The 21,840-nt window shown below is 39.0% G+C and overlaps 1 protein-coding gene and 1 long non-coding RNA gene across 8 annotated transcripts in view; one reads left to right on the top strand and one right to left on the bottom strand.

The window, feature by feature from the left end:
- LOC123613194 (uncharacterized) overlaps positions 1-21,840 on the bottom strand; it is a 171,659-nt gene that overhangs the window by 1,158 nt on the left and 148,661 nt on the right. The window contains exons 3-4 of one of the 2 annotated variants that reach the window (XR_012507001.1): positions 9,695-9,745; positions 280-460 (exon numbers count right to left, since the gene is read on the bottom strand). This is a non-coding gene — a long non-coding RNA (uncharacterized LOC123613194). The remainder of the gene's footprint in view (positions 1-279; positions 461-9,694; positions 9,746-21,840) is intronic. The other variant, XR_006720531.2, reaches the window with a different exon arrangement.
- The window catches only part of RBMS1 (RNA binding motif single stranded interacting protein 1), a 205,813-nt gene that overhangs the window by 155,003 nt on the left and 28,970 nt on the right, over positions 1-21,840 (top strand). For all 6 annotated transcript variants that reach the window (XM_074363770.1, XM_074363771.1, XM_074363776.1 and 3 more), the window contains exons 3-5: positions 6,618-6,676; positions 11,653-11,744; positions 20,098-20,255. In XM_074363770.1, coding sequence (XP_074219871.1) covers positions 6,618-6,676; positions 11,653-11,744; positions 20,098-20,255 — 309 coding nt within the window. The remainder of the gene's footprint in view (positions 1-6,617; positions 6,677-11,652; positions 11,745-20,097; positions 20,256-21,840) is intronic.

Below are 21,840 nucleotides of genomic sequence, written 5' to 3'. Positions count from 1 at the left end.
TCTGCAGCACTCTGTGGTTGGCAGCCAGAGTTTCTCCAGTCGTCAAACATGGCTGGTCAGGGCAAACTTCTGCCTCCCTTCTTTGCTACTTACCAGCTGGGTAACCTTCAGTGGGTCCCCTGCTCACTCTGCTCCTCAGTTTCACATCTACACAGAGAATAAAACCTCACCTACTCCAAGGTTGTTGTGAAGATTAAAATAATTGGCCTAAGTCGGTGCCTGGCATAAAATAGGTATAAATGTAGGCTGTTACCTTGTTATTCCCCTGAATTAACTCACCAGGGCATGAGCTTTCTAATGTGGATGTTGACTCGATAGCCACACAGTCAGAAGTTGTAACGGTTTTTTCCCCTCATTTCAGTCCCCTGTGCCACCTCCTTGCTCATTATTGTCACTTACACGGGAATAGCATTTCTCATAGGATACGTAAGCTTCTCTTTGCTCCTCAGAGGCAGTTCAGCTGTTAAACAAAAGCAAACATCCTATATGCTTGAGCAATAACCTTCCCTTTTTCAAACTTAAAATACCTGTTTTTGTTTACATTGTAAGTGTACACTTTTTCTTACTGTTGTTTTCCACAAGCTCAGTTGCTTTTCTTCAGTTTCATAATGTTCATAAAATAAATGAACACAAACATTACCAATGACTGCATGGTACCTTAAGTGAATTTAAAACTGGAATCACCGGTATTAAAATAACTCATCAACCTTATCGCCATCTGTTGGTGGTGAGGGGAATGGACTCCGTTCTCCAGAGTCTTGACTTGAAACTGGGGAATGTTCAAAAGCCATAAGTTCTCTAGTAGATGAGAGAGTGTGTGTACATGTGCGTGCCATGTACGCACACAAGTGTACACATGGGCAGAGTCTATAAAGATACATACCAATCTGTTTAACATTCTTATCCAGTGGTTTAACATTCATATCCAGAACTTGAGGTGATTTTAGTATTTCCACTGACTTTTCTGTCTTCTAATTATAACAAATATGCATTTCTTTTATAATTATAGTAAACTACCAAAAAGGTAGAATTTAGGAGGGACTAAGTGATGGGGGGCAGAGGAGAAAATCAAGCTTTGTTTTACTAAGCACAAACTAAAATATACTTAGTTTCATATTACAGCAGGTAAAAGAAGAGAAGAAAATGGAAATGGAGGAGAAATAACTAAAGCTTTGGTGCAAACAAAAGCAACTGTGGTGGAGTCTAAACAAAAGGTTTTATCAGCCAGGTTCACTTGGGCCAGTAGGTTTGAATGTGAGTTTTTACTCGCTATCCTCACCCTTTGAAATTCTGATTATTCTGTAGTCACATCTCTTAATTACTCCTTATCCTTCCACAGTCAGAGCTTCCGCTGGAGTGGATTATCTACTCCAGGCAAAGGATATTATATTCCGGGTAGCCAGGGCTGGGGGTCTGAGCCTTGTTACTTGGAAGTTGGGTAAAATCCAAAGAATCTTCATATCCACATTTTCCCCATCGAATTCTGCAGTTTGCTTTCTTGGGCATGCATCTCATTGGTGTTCTTAGAGCGTAAATTTTGCCAGTCAAGAGGTCTGTTTCCTCAATACATCATAGTCCCTGTTACTGTATGATTTTTTTTCCCTACGAATTAAGTTGCATATAGAAACCAGGGGAAGGTGAAAACCTAGTTGCTTTATGAATTTTTACCCAGATGCCTGTTACTCTTGCAGGCACTTCTGATCAACAATAGAATTAGACTAAATGTTAATCATCTGTAATGACTTCTCCCCACTGCGCTCTTTATCCCTTACTGCAGATAAAACTAGCAGGGGAACATGACCACTCTGGCCCGTCGCCCCCTTTCACTCCTTGAGGTGCCATTGCACAGATTCTCTGCCCCCCCGCCATATTCGAGTTCCTTCCTCATGGCATCGGAAGAACACCCCATTCCCACAACGTGGTGGCTGCATCAGCCGCTAAGAAGCTAACTTTGCCAGGGCCTGAGTAGTTTAAAGTGTTCTGCCTTCCAGGTCAGGGGTCTGTGTTTTAATGAGAGCCTCTTGTGCCGTGAGCAGCATAACTGAGTGGACAGCTCACAAAAGAAGATGTCGTAGGAGAGGAAAACCCTTCAGGCCCCCTCAGGTAACTCCAGAAAAGCATCTTCCTGACACATGGATTTCAGGGAGGCCAGTGTACAGTCATCTCACAGACAGTGAAAACTGCTCTGACTTTCTGGGAAGTCATGGTCTTTCAGTGTGAACCCACAGATCATGGTGAAAACCACAGTAGAAAGTAAAACTGATCACTTTCACAAATGTCTCTTCTCCCACACACACCCCCATCCAACCTACACACACCTCTTCAGCCATGAGCCACATGTTTATTTCTTGTGTCTAAAACAAACAAAAAACTTGCTTTGGCTTGAAAAATAAATCTGTTCCAATACCTTAATAGAAGAGGTTTTTCATTTTGTTCCTCTCGTTTCATACTCTGAGTATATAAAGGAAACATTGCTTCTCAAAATTATTTCACAGATAAATTACAGTGAGGACTTTATTTTTGAGCTTTGGTGTTTTAGGCAAGATCTTAGGCTCAGACTTCTATGAGCCTTTGTTTTCCCATTTGCAAAAATGGGAATAACAACACCTACCTCCTAAAATTGTGAAGTTAGTTAAATAAGATCATATACAAAGTGCCTAGAACGTAAGTAGGAACTGAGTAAATGTAACTCCCTTTCTGATTTTTTTTATAAAATTGCCCACTGAATGGTTGAGGAGATTAGGGATGGTTTCATGGAAAAGATAATGTTCCAACAGGTTCTTTAAGTTCAAGCCTGGATAGAAGGGGCAATGGAGAGATGACAGAGCCAGGTTTTAAGTAATATTTAGGGCAGATTAATGCAGCAGACGGGGTTGGAAGGACCAGAGGCTGGAGGCAAGAACTGTGAGACAGAAAGATGTGTTTGAGGTTCTTTGGGGATAGGACTTAGTGAGCATGAGGTAATATTTCACTAGATATTTGGATATCTTAATAAAACACTGAGATAGTTAAGTAAAAGAGGAAGATAAAAACTAAAGTTTTGGTGAGATTTAAAAAACAAAACAAAAAACCCACGATGGAGAAACTGGCATCATCAGAGAAGATGCATTAATTAAATCCATAGCATTGGAATAATTTTGTAGGAAATGGTTGAGGACTGATTATTAAATGTGACAAAAGTACTTGGTTAAGGAAGGAGCGGGGAAGCTGAATGGGCAAAAAGCCACTGAATGAGTGCCCAGAAAGGTGGAATGAGATCCTGGGAGAGGGTCCTAGAGGATAGGTGTGTAAGTGAGGAGTAACGTCAAAAGTGAGGAGCAAAGATGAAAGAGACCAAACCGGAAGAGAGTGTTGCATGGATTATCTGTGCTACCAAGAGCCTCTCCTCATTCCTGCCTCCCACATCTGCATCTCTCCATGTCTTCTTTCCCATTATTACAGTGGAAAGCAGAACCAGAAGGGTAGAAGGCCAGTCTCTGACCTTCTCCAAAGTTACTTCCTTCTGTGTGGCTTACAAAAGATCCTGAACTCTGCGACCCCAAGCAAAGTCTCTTAATCTCTGTGACTCTGAATCCCCTTAGCCTACTTTGAAGTCATACCAATTTTCTTCTCTACTTTTGGAAGGGACTAAGGCAGGGATGCAATCTAAAAGCGTTTTCAGCTAAAACTTGTGCAAAAGTGAGAGCACTGGGAAATAGCAAGCATGTAAATAACCTAGGTAGATAAATGGTTGCTAAAAGGTAGTCTTTAAATCACTTTTTTTTTTTCTGGTTTGCAGACTTTTTTTACATTATTATTTTGTAAGCTCAGTGATTTGTGTTAAGGTTGTTACAAACACTCAGAAACTCTACAGGGAATTGAAGGTGTTTGTGCAGCATTATGCCTCTTGGATGTAATTGTCATTTGAACCTTAAATTATCTTTACTTTCATGCCCAGTTAGTAATCATTTGATTACATGATTACACAGAGTGAAAATTAACCAAGGGAGAGAGGTGGCCCGAGCCATTTGTTTCTTCTAGATCAGTCTCTTTCAGCTGGCTCAAAGCATAGAGTAGAAACCTGCAACATTTAAAATGTTTTAAAGTGCTGTGCATATACTTCCGTTTCCTAAAACTTTTAAGGGTCTTTTTAGTCCTCAGTAGCAATCATGAGAAGTAATATGAGAGAAAATGTGAAATTTTTTAAAGTCAATATATAGGAAAATAAAATTTTGGAACTTGCCGTGTATAATTGAGGGAAAGGGCTCAGGTGCGTGAAGTATGTTATGTGCAATTCCCAAAGACCCAGTAATTTTTTAAGAATTATTTTTCATTGGTCAACTAATCTTCGACAGAGGAGGCAAGAATATACAATGGATTAAAGACAGTCTCTTCAGCAAATGGTGTTGGGAAAACTGGACAGAAGCATGTGTATAATTGAAGCTAGAACATCCCCTTATATCATACACAAAAATAAACTCAAAATGGATCAAAGACTTAAACATAAGACAAGACACAATAAACCTCCTAGAAGAAAATACAGGCAAAACATTATCTGACATACATCTCAAAAATGTTCTCCCCTAGGGCAGTCTACCCAAGCAATAGAAATAAAAACAAGAATAAACAAATGGGACCTAATTAAACTTACAAGCTTCTGCACAGCAAAGGAAACCCTAAGTAAAACAAAACGACAGCCTACAGAATGGGAGGAAGTTTTTGCAAATGAAACTGACAAAGGCTTGATCTCCAGAATTATATAAGCAGCTCATACGACTTAATAAGAAAAAACCAAACAACCCAATCCAAAAATGGGCAGAAGACCTAAACAAGCAATTCTCCAATGGAGGCATACAAATCATCAATAGGCACATGAAAAAATACTCAATATCACTAATTATCAGAGACATGCAAATCAAAACTACAATGACGTATCACCTCACACAAGTCAGAATGGCCATCGTTCAAAAGTCCACAAATGATAAATGCTGGAGAGGCTGTGGAGAAAAGGGAACCTTCCTACACTGCTGGTGGGAATGCAGTTTGGTGCAGCCACTGTGGAAAACACTATGGAGATTCCTCAAAAGACTAGGAATAGACTTACCATATGACCCAGGAATCCCACTCCTGGGCATATATCCAGAAGGAACCCTACTTCAAAAACACACCTGCACCCCAGTGTTGATAGCAGCATTATTTACAGTAGCCAAGACATGGAAAAAGAAGATGTGGTATATTTATACAATGGAATACTATTCAGCCATAAAAACGACAACATAATGCCATTTGCAGCAACGTGGATGTCCCTGGAGAATGTCATTCTAAGTGAAGTAAGCTAGAAAGAGAAAGAAAAATACCGTATGAGATTGTTCATATGTGGAACCTAAAAAATAAAATGAATACAAAACAGAAACAGACTCATAGACATAGAATACAAACTTGTGGTTGCCAAAGGGGGAGGAGGGTGGGAAGGGATAGACTGGGATTTCAAAATTTGTAGATACTGACAGGCATATGTAGAATAAATAAACAAGATTATACTGTATAGCACAGGGAAATATATACAAGATCTTGTAACTCACAGTGAAAAAAATGTGACAATGAATATATGTTCATGTATAACTGAAAAATTGTGCTCTACACTGGAATTAGACACAACATTGTAAAATGACTATAACTCAATAAAAAATGTTTAAAAATTATTTTTCAAATTTTTCTCAATTTTTAGAAGACAGATACAGATAGCAGTACTTTACATTATGGTCTGGTCACTATGAAGGAATGTAGGATTAGTACATATGTTTAAACTGTTCTGCCCCTATCTTTTCAGTAGCAGTGAGTGCACTCAGTTTTAATATTCTGAATGTTTTTCCTTCTTCCCCCAACTTCTATTGTATGCTAAGGAATTTGAACACATCCTTATACAAAGCTTCACAAAATTAACGCTTAATCATCCTTGGTTCGTTGTTTTATATTCTTTACCGCCTATTTCCTGCACACATGTGCACGCACACATTGGTGAGTACAATAGCATTACAGCGTTTAAAAAGAAAAGGTGTTAATAAAAGTATTTATAAACAGTTATCAGAATCTTAAGTACAAAAGCCCTGTTTTAAACATCACATTTTAAAATATTTAAACACATCAAGTGTGTTAAAGATATACGCACAGGCACCCTTCTGGAGTAATCCAGACCCCTGCAGTGCTGCCTCCAGGTGCAAAGTGAGTAGCTAGGATGCAGGCAGCTTCCGCCAGGATTAGGATCACAGTACGTTTTGTTAACGATTCTGTAGTCTTGCCTCTGGCTTCGTATTTTACCACAGACATAGTGTTACTGGGAGACAAACTATATTTTAATAGAGCTCACATTCCATTTTTTTGGTCCCAAGATTATCAGTTAAGTACCTGATTTCCTATCAAACTGTAATCCAAAGATTCAAATGAGAGGCCTAGCCATTCCCCTTTTTTTAGTTTAGTTTGTGTTTTGAATTCTCATTTCATGTCCCCTAGCAAAGAACATTTTGTACTTTAAAGTATGCAGATGTTTGATAAGTGGGTGTGTTCGCTGTACTTAGACATTCATAAGGGTTCCTCGATTATAACTTCTTTTTTTTTCCCTTTTTTTTTCTTCCTTTTAGATATGGGAAAATAGTCTCCACGAAGGCAATTTTGGATAAGACAACAAACAAATGCAAAGGTATGTTTCCTTGGCTGATGATTTGCTCAGTCATAGCTCTAGAGAAACAGTGGAATTTTAAACCTGATCTTTGATTTCAAAACTACCTCCATTTATTAAAAACCAAATCTTATAAGTCACCCAGTTTCTGTCTTGCACAATGTCAGCATATTGCTTACGACTGTCCCTGGTTGAGTTTTGGCTGGAAACCCAGCAGCAGCTAGCAGTTTGCCAGAGTCCCAGATTTGACGCCAGTGGAGTGAACATGCAGAATACTGGCTGGCATTTATCCCCTGCTTTTAAAGGGGGAGTAGAGTTAGAAAATAGCTTTTCTTTCCTGGGCCTGAGGAGATTAGAGCTGCTTACTGAAGACCACTGGACTGTACTAAAGAACTGAAAAGATTACATATTGTGCAAATTGGCTCTATTAATTAGAATAGAGTAGTTTTAAGCAGTACTTAATTACATGTTTCAATACTCCCAATTGTTCTCTTTTGAATGCCTGTTGACAATATTGGCAGCAGGGAGGAGAGAACCATTTTCACTGACCAAATTGTAACAGGGAGGGGAGGTCATACGCCCCTTTGAAATATGCTGCTGCATTAATTTGATGCACTGACCTTCAGTTTTCCGTGTAATTAGGATGAGCTCATCCGGCTCCATGAGCTGGAAGAGGGGGCGTCTACAGAAGGCAGCACTGATGTGCCGCGGTTCTGACTTTTAATGATCCAGCATCTTAACAATAGGCATGTGATTTCTAGGAAAGGGGAAGAATGGAGTCAGCTGACTTTGAGTCTAACTACTGACCCCATGAATTGAAATGAGGTTGACAGGAATAGGCAGAGAAGGCAAATCTCCTCATTAATTAGACCCCAGTTTTTCAAGTAGTGGTGACGGCTGAGGCTTAGCACAGTGTGAAAAAGGCAAAGAACATAAATGAACCCTATGGTATGGTGGGGCCTCGCCTTAGAAGCCAGCAGTTTCCTTTAATCTAGACTTGAAGTGATTCATTGTATTTCTGTCTCTTCTTCAAAGCTCCTGAATTTAAAGGCACTATTGTGGCAAATATCTAAGCCCATGTTTAATCAACATGGCACATGAAGGCAGTTTTGCCCTGGGACAGGGAATAGAGCAATGCTTTATGGAGAGTGGTACTCAATAATTTAAGTGAATTAAACTAGAGAGAGTCCAATTGTACACTGAAATGTTTACTTAGTTACCAGATTAGTCTTGTTTCACATATTTTTAAATGATTTGGGTGAGCAGGGACACAGAAAAAAAATCTTTTGGTTTGATAACAAAAAATGGACTCTTGGCAGGCATAAAACAGGAAGCTGATCTCAAGCATTTGTTTCAGACACAGAGAGAAATCACAGTAGACAGTGGTTTTATAGTTTCACTCTACCTTTCTTCCTCCTCACCGCACCCACCCCTCCCCCCCCAAAAGAAATCTCACACAGCAGATCAGCATGTTAAAAAGCAGAGCTGCCCTAGTTAAATGAGAGAATGGACTTAGAGGCCTCCCTGTTGTGTCCCCCTCATCTCTACACTGAAAACCACTGTTGCATACTCTTCTCCAGTGAGACCCTATTGTCTAGAAACCAGAATTCCACAAAATGCTCAGCATGATCTAGAAAAGGGTATGGATAAAAAAATCCTAATGCCAAACTTAACGTCTTATCATAATGATACAAACCCATGATAGTTGGGAAGGGTCCAAAGATAAGTGGGGAGATTTGTGGCACTCCTAGATTAGGAGAGGAATAATTCAGAATTCTTGGATACGTGTCTCCTGGAGACTTTCTCCTGAATTGAGTCTCAGGAGAGACGGCCTTGTGTGTGGGGGCAATGATAGGAACCTTCTGGGAAGTGAGTATAGCTCAGTGGTAGAGCACCTGCTTAGCATGCACGAGGTCCTGGGTTCAATTCCTAGTACTATCATTAAATAAATAAATTAAAGAAGGAAAAAACCTTCTAAGGATCTTGGGGTCACCCAGGCCCCTCAGGAGGGAATATCAACAGATACCTGGTGTGGGGGTGAGTGGGTGAGGGGAGAAAGTAAGCAAGAATGGGTTTATAAAATTCTGGAAGTGAGAATGAAAGCGCTCCTGAAAAAAAAAAGTAATTTTAGGACAAATGAGAATAAATAACACAACGCAGCTCATAATAAAGACATTACATGTGAGCCACATGAGAGAGGACTTGAGAAGGTAGGCAGGTGGATGTATGAATATAGGTTAATGCTTAACAGATTAGTGTAAATGAAAAGTGCTTGTGTTTTATACTAACTTTTTGAGATTGAACAGATCAAAGAATTTTATACCTGGAAGTTAGAGACATTAGAGGTCATAGAACATTTCTTGTCACAAAACATGGTTTGGAGCCTCTATCCAAAAGACAAAATTAAGCTGAAGGAAACATTGCTCTGAATAACATGTTAATGTAGTTGTTAAATTTAAAAAATTCACTATTCAGTTGCTCTTCTACATTTAAATTTTTGTCAGTTTTTAACAAAAGGTATTTAAATGTTTTCTAACACTGTTACATATGACAATTCAGGCCAAATAAATAAATAAGCTTACAGAGGCTTGATTGCGACACTGACGGATTAATCATCAATGCTTACAGAGTTGCATGTAGGACCAGAACCCATACGCGCGTAATATGGGTGAGGATCCGTCAGATCAAAGGGGAAATAGGGGGTAAGAGCAGGACACGTCCACTTACTAGAGAAATGGCCCTGTGTTTCCTCATTGCCAAAGCAAAAATAGAAAACATATATGTTTACATGATTCAGTAATCTCAATGTGGAAGAAAACCCAAGAAGCAGGAGGTCCATGACTGTTCCTGATCCTGAGACCTGAGAAGCATCCTTCGGGGATGCAGTGAGAGAATGCTGTGTTACTTAGTGAGTCCCACCTTCAGAAATAACTGTATATGTATTTATATAATGAAGCCATGGAACCCGTGAAACTCATTTATATACTCTTGAAAGTAATAGAATAGAGAAAATGAAAGAGCACAAGGTTGCACGCTTACCTGTTATAATTGTTTTCAGCAAATAGTTACGAAACAGCTACCTGGTAGGCGCTGGAAAAGGCCAGAAGAGGATGTAAACTGTTAGCTAAAATGCAGCGATATGAATGTTTCCTAATAAGAAAATAATATAAAATAATACTAATAGTACCTGAATAGATACAAACATCAACTACATTAACATCGAATTTGAGATCTTCTGTTTATTGTAATTTATTTACAACAGCAGAGTTAAAGAAGGGGTTTTAAATATTCATCAGTAGAAGTTACATCTCTTCAGTGTAAGTTGGATGTTCATTTATGACCTGCTTGAGTTGTCTTTGGTAATAAAATACATAGTGAGATAGTATATGTGAGCCTGTGTGTGTGTCTTCATAGTGAGTTGCATGTTAGCATTAACAACCAATTTCTAAAAAATTCCAAATTATGTCTAACCTGATTTCTAACCTGGCTGTTGGGTAGCATTCTCTGCTTTTACCTGGATCAGCCTCTTCTTTTTCTTTCCAATCTGGCTTTTTCTCCACTGCCAAAATCAAGTTGTCCTATTCCAGTCCAAGTCCAAGTAATAGAAGGAAGCTGCTTCCTGTTTCAGCTTTAACCCTAATCTCCTACAACTTCTGTAATCAATAATCTAGTCCACTAATGTTGTTACTAGGCAATATTTTTGGTACTAATACTGCGACTGATCCTTGGACTACTTCCAAAGTTTCTGTTTGGTCTTGTTGATATGTATATTTGTCTATTTTGACACTAGTTCCTTCCTGTCTGAATTCCTGTAGCTTTATCATATCTATAAATAAACAATAGGGCTGGTCTCTCTTTTATGCAGCCTCCAAACAGGGCTTTTCTTTTTCAAAATATCCTTACTCATTTAAAATTAATTTTATGATAGGTTTGAGTCCCAAGGAAATCTCTGTTGGTGTTTTTGCCTGGTACCCTGATCTTTTCAACAATGTGCTAAATATAATTTAACCTTTTCTCAATAACTTAAGAGTTATCACAGTGAAAAATCAATGATTGCTTATTTTAATACAGTGATGCTTATGGGAGGTTGAGATTCATGGAGCTGTTGCTGTCATGCTGCGTGAGGCCTGTTCTTTCTATATTTTTCCTCCTTCATTAGTTGCTGTTAGTTTTTACTGCTAGATACCATTCATATTATTTTGCAGCAGTCTTACCTTCAACCCGACCCCTTTTTCCCCTGATTTCCTGCTTTTGATTTGTGGTGACCGGCGTAAATAGCTGACTAGCTTATTAAAAATGTTTGAAAAGCAGTGGGTAAGTAAGTTTTGAACCAGGGCCTCTCTTAGGAGGTTATTTGTTTATTTGTTTTACTTTTAGACTTTAGGACATGAACTGCTGAAACAACTATCTTGGGTTTCTGGAGCCATTTCCCCTCCTTCCTTTATTTCGAAGGGAGATTATGAGCCATATCTTAGGTAAATAAGTAATGATAATTTTCACCAAGTTCTAATTATTAATTATTTTATACTTTGGGTATCTAATGGCTATACTTAATTTATTTGAAAAATAAAGTGTAATCTTCAGAATAAACATGTGTTTGTAGGATGGTTCCATCTCTTACCAAGTTATTAAAAATGCTGTTTCCCAAAAGTTGATTTTTTTTCCTTGTTTTTCCCCCTAAATCTTGGTTAGTAACTTAGACCCCTCCCTTCCTCCCACCCCCGTAAGCGCAGGACACCTGAGAAAAAGATCTAGAAAAGGAGAAAAACAGTTTTTTTTAAAACTCTGAAGGGAAACTTGTCTGGCCCATGGTAGACACAGGGAAGGGCAGCCGGAGGAGGACACTGCTCTGTCTGCAGCTGAGAAGCTTGAGAGCTGTCCGGACGCCAGGGCTTTTATTTCTGTTGTCTGCATCGGAGACCAGATGGAGTCATCCTTTCCCTCTTTACATAATCATAAAATAATGGCTTAAACACTAAGTGTGTTTTGCATTTCAGGTTATGGTTTTGTCGACTTTGACAGTCCTGCAGCAGCTCAGAAGGCTGTGTCTGCCCTGAAGGCGAATGGGGTTCAAGCTCAAATGGCAAAGGTGAGTTGAGAGCCGGCACTCGCTGCTCTGGTCTCTGACTTTGGTTCTGACGCCAGACACGTGGCTTTTCCTGTCACCATTTGAGTTCTCCCCTCCATCCCACAGCCACAGTGACCTGTGGACACCTGTCCCAGGCCATCACGTCCGCAGTAGTAGCTGTTTTGCCAAAGAATGTTCCTCATAACTTTACGTGTGAAGAAGGATTTTATAACTGTATAAGATTTTACATAGCAGGTTATGTAACCTCAGAAATAAATGGAAAAATAGCACCAGATTTCCTCAGGTAATGAGCTACTTGTGGACTGAAGATCTGTACTATGTTTTTAAAAATTTTTAAATGTCAATGCTTGAGGAATTGATACATTTTAGAAACACTTCAGAAGGTAATTGTGTATAGACTGTCATATTCTGAAATAACAGATAGACTTTATCACATACCTATGCTCTATACAAATATATTCGTTTTAACGCTGGGTAAGCTGCAGATGCTGTGTTTTCTGTACAAAAGTCAGAGAGTTTTAGATTGGTTATTAATGGAATATAAATCTACTCTTTAGTAGTCCTACAGTGGCTTTACTCAGGATTTGTTCTAATGAACTCTTAGCATTCCAGATGAGGAGTGTCATTGAAGTGATACCTGTGCTCCCGTCTTTATTGCCTGAATGTAAACTTGGGTCATATCATACTTGGTGCCTACAGTGCACCTATTAAGATACTCACAGAATTATGTACATATTTTTTCCATTTGTGGTGCTTGAATTGCTATGGGAAATATTTTGAAGTCTGAAACTTGGCGCCTTGATATTTTGTGTGTACTTTTCAAAAGATCAATCACTTTATATTATCTGGTCTCTTGAAGTACAGAGGAAAGTAATTTTGTGCTGTCCTCTGCTACTTCTGAACAGTAGCATGTGACCATTCCCTGAGGAGCACTCACATTTCCATAAGGAGAGAAGATCTGTGGAGGTTAAAGGACTCTGGTGGAGATAAGTTCCCTGCCAAGACACGTAACAGCTACCGGGATAGAGATTTACCTTGACTAAAAGAATCGACATAAGTAAGGATTTCAGGAATTAATGAAGGGGATCACCTTTCTAAAGTAATCCTTGGCTTTTAATATTTTTAAACCTTTGGATTGAGTTGAACTTACTTTAGGTTTTTTTGAACTCCAGAGTTAAGAAGTCAGAATAAACAAACTGTAAATATTAAGAACCATGATTTTTAGATTACTTGTCCACAGAATAGAGCAATTTCCTGTGGCACTGTTGAAAGACAGTGATGATGAGGCCTTAAACGTATTTAATTGTGAATATGTGATAGCTGTGTTGTATGATGATTTACAGAAGGTTTAATATGCCTCTGTAAACAGTGGGTAACTATACATTTTCTCAGCGACTTCTGAGGCACAATCAGAAATGAGCTCTGCTTTCCCCTCTGATCCCCTTCCTCTACTCTGTGAAGCCCCTGTTTCTTCCTCTCCTGGATCAAATCCAGGTCAGGTCCCATGACTTTTCTGGCCACTCTCATGATTTTGAAAAGTCCCTTCAGTTGCTTCTTTTATTTCAGGTCTTTCTGGTTGATTTTTTTTTTTTTTTTTCCAGTAAAACGCTCCCTGATTTTTTTCATATCCAAACTTCATGGACCATAATTGTCTTCCAGTACATTTGCAGCCATTTTTATATATATTTACACCAACCTTAATACAATATTTTAAACAGGATGTTTAAGAGAAAGCCTTCAGTTATATTCCAGATACACTTTGTGAAATGTCAGAATCATGTAGAGGTTGTGAAAACTCTGCTGAGAGTCGGCAAAAGGGATATATCTTGGATGCTGCTGGTACTAAAAGAAATCACAGCTTACAAAGCAATTGTCTGCTGATGACCATGTTGATAATTTAGTGACCAAAAAGGGATGTTTTAAAAGTTTACATCCCAATATAACGATCTATTATGTGTATACAAACATACACATACAGATGTATAACAAGTGTATTTCGTGACATTTTAGGAAATTGGGGGTTGTGATTAATCGTAGTACGTTACACCTTTTTTCTTACTCAAAATAACATGAAATAGGCTCCTGGTTAACATTCTGATGCTGAATGTCTTGATTTTTCAAGAACACGTTACCGATGCTAAGTATGTGATACCTGTAATTGAAATGTCCAATCCTGTTTATTTGACAAAATTTTGAGTGCCATATGGTGTTAAAGCGCCTTCCCTCGCCCAACTCAAGTCTCCTCTGAGTAGGAAGCCTGTCTTGAGACGGGAGCTTGGATAGTTTCTTTCCTGCTTCCCCAACTTGTGTTTTTCCCACTATTCCATCAGCTGGCTAGCTGTGCTTTCTAACTCTTCCAGGGCTGGAGCATTGGTAAAGGATGGGAAAGTTTCTTGACCTGACAGTTATGTAATCTGTGTTGATTTCTCTGGTCAGGCAGAACTGACGCTTTCCCCTGTAGAATGCTTTGCTCTTTCCCCTATGGTTCCTTAAAGCTGGAGAAGACATGTCCTCAGGCTGTTAGCCTCAGCTCCTGAGAATCTGAGGGTCTGCTTTTAGCCCCTTTCTTCTGAGACCTTCTTGTCCTTCAAGACAGCCTTCCTGGAAGGATCTAACACAATCCTGGGCCAGCTCTGCCTTGCATGACCCACATCTGATCTGTTTGCCAGCCGTCCGTGGGAGACCAGATACCTTTGAGCCGCACTTAAAGGCCTCTCCAGCCAGCCTTTGCCTTTTAGATTCCTTAGGCTTGAGTCAGACATTGATTCATTGTATCCATCAAGCTCCACAGGACACAGATCAAGCCTCCCAAGTGGTCTGTTGAAGCCGCTCTTGCTTGACTGGTAGTGATGGGGGGAAGCAGCCCACATGTTGAGACTCAGAACACATCAGTGGTTTTCTCCACATGCGTATTCGTTCCCAGCCTCTCAGTCTCTCATAGGCAGGCAGGAGGTGGGTGGTCAACTGAGCATCCCAAGCCAGTTCTCAACCAGCTCTTACACAGAGTCTGTTTAGGTGGTCTGGTTTCTCACTCTGGAATGTGGGGGTGCCTAACACCCATTTGTCTGTGTATGTGTGGTTTCTGCTGAAACAAGGTTAGAAAGAGGCTGTTTTAACAGCCTGCTTCAAATAATGCAGAGGCCTTATTTAGAGCAGCCTGCGAACACATACTTACCTAGGCATCTTTTCAATGCCAGTGATATTAAGTGCACAGTATATTAAATCTGTGCTGTTTGAAGAAGTCTTTATAGTGCGTTTAGTTAGAACGGGCCTGTGTAGATGGGCACGGTATGTCGTGTCAACAGTGCACTTTGAAAGCCAGCTTTCCTGTGGACTGATAATGAGCACCGTTCAAAGACCTCCTTAGGCGGGCTTGGACTGTAAATTGGCCAGGAAATATGATCCCTTCCTCCGTCATCTGTCAGGAAGGAGCAGTGCACGGGTTCAGAGACGCTGGCAGTGGGCCAGCATTCTGCACATTATGAATTCCTTCAGGTCTCTATAGAATGGCTGAGTTTCCTTGACCTGATTTCTTTATTATATCATTAAAGTTACAAAAGGTATTTTAAATGCTAGAGGGTCCATTGTTCTATGCCATAGAACCACGGAATTTGTCTGGAGTTGACTTAGCCCCTTTATGCTGTCTGAATAAAGGAGCACCTGGCTTGTACTTTTAGAGGAGACAATTTTTAAAAGAAATTTAGGTCTGGCTCCCATGTTTAGGGGATAAAGGACCCATCACTCCAATTTTCTCTAGTAAATTAATCTGGATACTATAAACTTTGGAAAATTCTTATTGGCACATATTAAAGGATTGCTTATATAACCAGAAAAAAAACTAAGGAGCATTCTACTAGGGAAGTCTGGTGGGTCACGGAGAATATAATACTGTTTGACACTTTGCATACCTGGATTGAAAAGGACTCCACAAATACTCAGAACTGAATTTAAAAACTACAAGTGGAGAGCATTAGACAACAGTGACTGTTTCTCATTCATGTTTTAATTTCAGTGTCTTGCTTGGTACCTGGCATATGGTAGATATTAAATGTTTGTGTTGTTGATGATTAAAGAAGCCAATTAAACAAGAGAAAAACTTCCTACCTCAGGCAGATATTGAGAATTAAGAATGGGACATTTAAAAATTGTATTTATTGGGCTCTGTTACATCAAGTAATCCTTATCAGAAGTTTTTCCAAAAGGCTCAAGGTCATTTCTACTTATGTTAAACTTGGCGTTTGTTTCAAATGTGTCCATTTTTCAAAATAAAAGACTCAAGATTTATGAAAAGTAGGAAAAAACCTCAGATAACAAGCTAAAAAATGAAACTCAAATCAACATTGGTGGTATCAGTTAATAGAGTGACTTCTGTAGCTTTGAGCAGGACCTCTTAAGACCTGCTGGGGGTCAGCACATCGTCATCTGTGATTTTCCTAGTGGTATGCTTGCCGTTTTTCTTCAGTAAATAGGCAGTCAGAGGAGCACGAATGTAATCACCCTTCCACACAGAGGTCTACCATGCTTCAAGCAGTTTGTATTCACATGCCTGTAAGCAGCTATCTGCTGGTTGGTGAACCTATTCAGTACAAGAGAAAACAGATGTCTGGTCTTCCTGCCAAGTCTCTTTCTTGCATTTTAGGAACCATTCCACACGCACAGGGAGGTTTTTGTTAATTTCTTTCAGATGATGACTGAGTGCTTTACAGCACGTGGGACCTCCGAGCCGCGCTTTTCTACTCAAGTGAACATTAGTGGCCATTTATCTGTCTCATGGCCAATGTGGGATCTTGTTTTCTACTTGTTAGAGAAGCCATTGAACCCTTTCCATGCCTAGGGATATAAAGAGGCCCGTTGGCCCCATTTTTATGTTTGACCACCCATAATTTACAGAGTAATTGTTTTTTCAGACATAGCATTGTATGTAATAAAACAGAGTTATGGTTGTCACTGATTTTAAAGAGGTGAAATTACCCTTATTCAAGAACTCACTCCCACTTACTACGAGTATTATGTGTTCCGATTACTATGAATGTATGTGACTAGGATACAGGGACACTTTAGTGATTAAGATATTTTTGTAGCCGTTGCTGCCAGCTTGGAGTTGCTTCTCAACTTTGTTTTTGATTTTTTTTTTTTTTGCAATGTTGTATGTAATGTTTGCAGGATAAGCTGACCATTTAAAAAGAAAGATAAGTAACGTTAGCCCTAGAGGTCATTCCCCATGAAGAAAGCTAAATGACTGAGCTTGCCATTGAATACAAATGCATTAAAATCATAGGAAATAGATACCTGTATTTAGTCTACCTTATCTCACTATTTACCACAGAGTGGGTTAAGAGATCAGTTTCTGGATTCTGATTTAGCACTTTTTATTATTTTTTTCTTCATTGGTCAACTTTCAAGTTGAATCGAGATTTTAAAGAGTAGTTTTATGAATATTTTAACAATAGAAGCAACTAAAACACAGATTTACAAAGTACTTAGTGCCTACATTGTCAGCACTTTTGAAAATGCTTCACATATGACAGATGCTATGAGTATTTTAAAATATTCTTCAGTATTAGTTTAGATTTTAATAATTGTAACTTAAAAGGAAAGCTCACAGTATTTATGATACATGTTTCTTACATAACATTTTTATGCCATATCTTTGGACAAAGAGTGTTTTAATACTCTTTAGGGAGTTCCCAGCTTTATTCTGAATCTGACTAAGCATGATTCACACTTATTTCTAATAAGATAGGTTTGATCACATCACTCTTGGTTTCCATGCCTCCAGAAGCTCCCCGTTTTTCAGGGTGTGTTTTTCTAGCTGCAGTACCTGGACGGCAGTCTCTCCTTCCTCTAGCTCCCTCCTCACCCACCAAAGTACCTGAAATCACAGGATAAACATGGCTTATCTCCCTGAAGTTCCAGCATGACTTGAAAGTATTAGGTCGGAAATATTGTCTCTATATTGAAACAAACTCAAATAGGGAATAGACTGCAACATTCACATGATTTCTTTTTTTTAAGGTAGAGCATAGGACTTCAAGGAAATTTTGCAGGTCTGGCAGGGCTGCCTTGTCCTTTGCCCACACAGTCTTCAGGAGATAGTCATTCTCCTTGCTGGTAGCACTGCTTAAGTGGAAAAGTTGAAACAGCGATGACTGACAAAATAAAATCAAACTCCTTGGAAAGCCTTTCACAATCTGGTTTCAGCCTTGTGCCTTCTGCTTGTTTCTCAAGTCTCAGTGCAATGCCCTCTGAAAAGTGCTCCCTAATAAGATAAGCTCCCCTGTCTGTCCTCTCATTGTGATTTGTGCGCATCTCTGTTACAGCATTCATTACAAGTGTTTTTATCTCCCTGACTTAACTGGAAACTGCTGGACACAGGCTAGAGTCATCTTGACTGCATTAGCATCTGGGACGCACGAGCTGCACTATAAATGGCACTTGGCTGTATTTGGCTGCAGGACCCCTTAGTAATTTTCATACTTAAGATCATTTTGTTTTTTCCTTTATTTTGAAACTTGTTATCTATTATTGTCATGCATCTATTAAATCACTTTATAATTTTATACATTAAAGATACACTTTATGTAATTGTCAGTAGGAGGGTTTGCTCAGTATAAGATAATCAGTGGTTCCACACTGATTTTATCTAACTTCAGCTAAAAGCAAGGATAGTTGCCATTTTTGTTTAGTCTGTGAAGGGTTAATATGGTTAAGTTTTCAGCTTACTATTCAGCATTTAAAATTTTTTCACTTTTTTCTTGCACCACAACCCCCACCCCCACACCCACTGACACACCCCTGAGAGTCTGGGGCACCCAGGCTGGAAGGTTCTGCTCCAAACCTTTGGGACTGCCTGGTTACATGCGGCCTTCTTCTGTCAGCACCAGGAAGTCACAGGGACAGTCGTTTTTGCACACGACTTCTCAGTCTTGAATAACTTTAATTCTTGGGACAACCAGGGTATTTGCCATTCCCTAGGACCCCAGATGGTGGTTTTAACTCCCACCACGTAAGTATAGCATGAGAGATCACTGCTCGCTTTTACCCGTAGATTATTTAAAAGGAAAGTTTTTATTTCGAGTTTAATTAATACCAGGGTACATTTGAAAGTAGAGACTTTGTGCAGATTCAAACGTGCATGTGCTTCACATAGATCTTTAAAGTGCTGTGCGTTCTGGAAATCTAAAATATAATGAGTATGCTGTTCTGTTCCCTAAGGCTGAGACATCAATTAATGACTTTACTAACAGTACGTATTAAAGAAAATTATAAACTTGCATAATAGTTCAGTATAAAAATACAGTTGGTTAGTAAGATCTAAGGAAAGCCTAATTTAAAGTTAAGACCCTCCTAATCTCCCAAATGCTGAGGTCAATTTTTACTTGGTCAGAAAATATTCCAGTAGTCACATAAGCTTATTTCCTGGTTTAATACCAAACTATTAGGAAATATACATAGCAGTTACGGGTTCTCAGAAAGTTCAGATGCTGTCTTTTGTTTCAGCTGATTTTACCTTAGCAATGGAAAGGTGGGTGGGAAATAATTTAGTTGTTGTTTCTCGAACTTTCACATGCTATGCACGTGAACCACTTGGATGGAGATCTTGTTAAAATACAGCTTATGATTCTGTAAGTCTAGGGTGGGGCCTGGGAGTCTGTTTCTACTAAGCTTGCCCTTTGAGTAGTGAAGATTTAGCAAAACTCCCTTCCCCCATCTACACTTGAGTTCACTTTATCCAATTTCTAAAATTTGCTCTGCCTCAACTGTATCATTTTGTATGGCTTTGTATTTTCTTGATTTTTGTTCATGTAGTAGCTCTCTATTTCCCATCAATGATCACAACTCAAAAGTAGTAAGGACTGCCATAGAGCAGAGGAAGAGGATTTGGGCAAAGTCCCTCTGGACTTTGGATGTCTTGGTCCAGAATCCGTTGTGTGTTTCTGGATTGAATTATTAGCAGTAATAGCTGACTGTGCAGTAGTGTGCTTGAAATGGACTCCTAAAAATAGTAGTGGAGGAGAGGTTAGTTATTTTGCAGAACACTGCAAACAGCTGAGAGTCGTGCACCCACAAGGGCATCCTCTCCAGCTCAGCAGCGCCTGCCAGCCGTTCCACTTCCAGACCTGCCAAGAGTGGTTTGGTGGGATCATGTCCGACCTGCACAGATTGTCCAAGCCTCAGACACTATTTTCAAGTGTCCAAGGTGACTTGAGTGTTCTGTAGTTCCCAAGATCTCACTTGCTAGTACTTTAAAAGGACCTCAGTGCAGAGACTGGCTAAATAAGAGGTGGTGTGTTAATGTAAATTATCTCACCTTCTATTGGAAATTAACAGACAATTCTCTGTTCTGTTTTAGCAACAAGAACAAGATCCTACCAACTTGTATATTTCTAATTTGCCACTGTCCATGGATGAGCAAGAACTTGAAAATATGCTAAAACCATTTGGACAGGTTATTTCTACAAGGATACTACGTGATTCCAGTGGGACAAGTCGTGGTGTTGGCTTTGCTAGGTAAGCACGCTGCCCTTTCTTCTTGTCAACAACAATATCTCTGCTAAGTTTCCTGGAAAATAACAGTTGAACAAGAAGAGAGAATTTAAGCCAGGGTTTATAGGTACCATGATCTTAAATTATGTGTAAAATATAGTTTGCATTTTCTCAAGTCTTTTGGAAGTTCATTAGGATTCTTGAACCTGAGGACACGATATTTGATGGCTCAGGGCAAAGAAGTACCACATTAGCAATAATTCTGCAAGTATGTTTCCTTAATATTAATTAGATCAGGATGTCTAAACTCCTTAAAAGTGACAATCTCAGGCTCCTAAATTTCATAAATAAATGGGTATTTTTGTCTCATTAGGTGTAACTTTGGTTCATTATCAATAGTCAGTGAATTAGATTTTTAAATGAAATTATTTCAGACATGAAGAAAAGTACACCAATGATAAGACACCTCTGTAAACCACCGATTGTTACACTAAATGTAACATTTTACAATTTTGCTTCGGATTGTTTAAGAAATAAAATGTTGCAGATATATAAAGTACCCCTCACTCCTTCCATCTCATTTTTATCCCTTCCTCCCTAGAAAGGACACTTCAGTGTGGTGGTAAATTTGCTTTTTAAAGGAAAAACCTTAAATAGGAGAAGCTTTGATTTTTGACACAGTTCTAATCTGAAAGCCCAAGTACTAACACTGCTTTTACATTATTTAATAACCTATTAATACTGTGCAGTGACCGATCATGAGTACATGTTTTAAAGTATTGACTTTGACTTTGAAGGGAAAATTGCTGACATTTTACTTTTCTATACATTATCCTGTTTGATGACAATCACATCTACCACGGGCCTGTGAGATCAACAAAGCCAAGTATTGTTCAGTCTTTCACATACACGAAAATTGAATAAAAGAAAGGACTTTTCCCTTGTCATGGGGCTGCCAAGCAATGAAACAAGGTCTAGTACTTGGTTCTTTTGGATTTTAGTCCATTGCGCTTTCTGTTAGGCCAGGGGATTTTATAATAAAACTAAAATATTCTGCAGGTAGAAAGTCACCAGGGCCAGCATCCCCAGTGTGCACCTCATGGGTTAAAAAGATCCAGGTGAAACAATGAAAAGGCTCAGCGCCACCTGAAATCGTCCCTCTGTGGGTGTTCTTTTGACAGCAGATCAAGGAGTTTGATTTCTGTATCTGAAGATGCAACCCAATTAAATTCTGTTGCTTTTTAAAACTGTCATCACCCATTAAAACCAAGGTACAGCTCTTGGTAGTAGTCCAAGAGTGTAATGCATTTTGCTTAGATTATTCAGTGTTTCTTCCACTAAAAAAAATAAGTCAGAATAACTTAATTCCCCTGAAATGTTTCTCAGATGTTCTTAGCCACCTGCAGATGTCAAATAAGTTGTTAGGCTCCATCCTTTAATTATTCCTCTAGAGCCAAAATGGCAAAGAAGGTATATAATTGACTTCACTAATTTAATTTTAAACTTGAAGCTAATGTGAAAAACATATAAGACATATCCTCTGATTGATGCCAATTCTTATGACTTTTTAAGTCTGTCATTTTGTTTATGTGTAAAAGGAAAGACCATC

This window comes from Camelus bactrianus, chromosome 5 (genome assembly GCF_048773025.1).
Source record: "Camelus bactrianus isolate YW-2024 breed Bactrian camel chromosome 5, ASM4877302v1, whole genome shotgun sequence".
In the NCBI taxonomy this organism is placed as follows: Eukaryota; Metazoa; Chordata; class Mammalia; order Artiodactyla; family Camelidae; genus Camelus; species Camelus bactrianus.
This window is presented reverse-complemented; position numbering and strand designations above follow the sequence as displayed.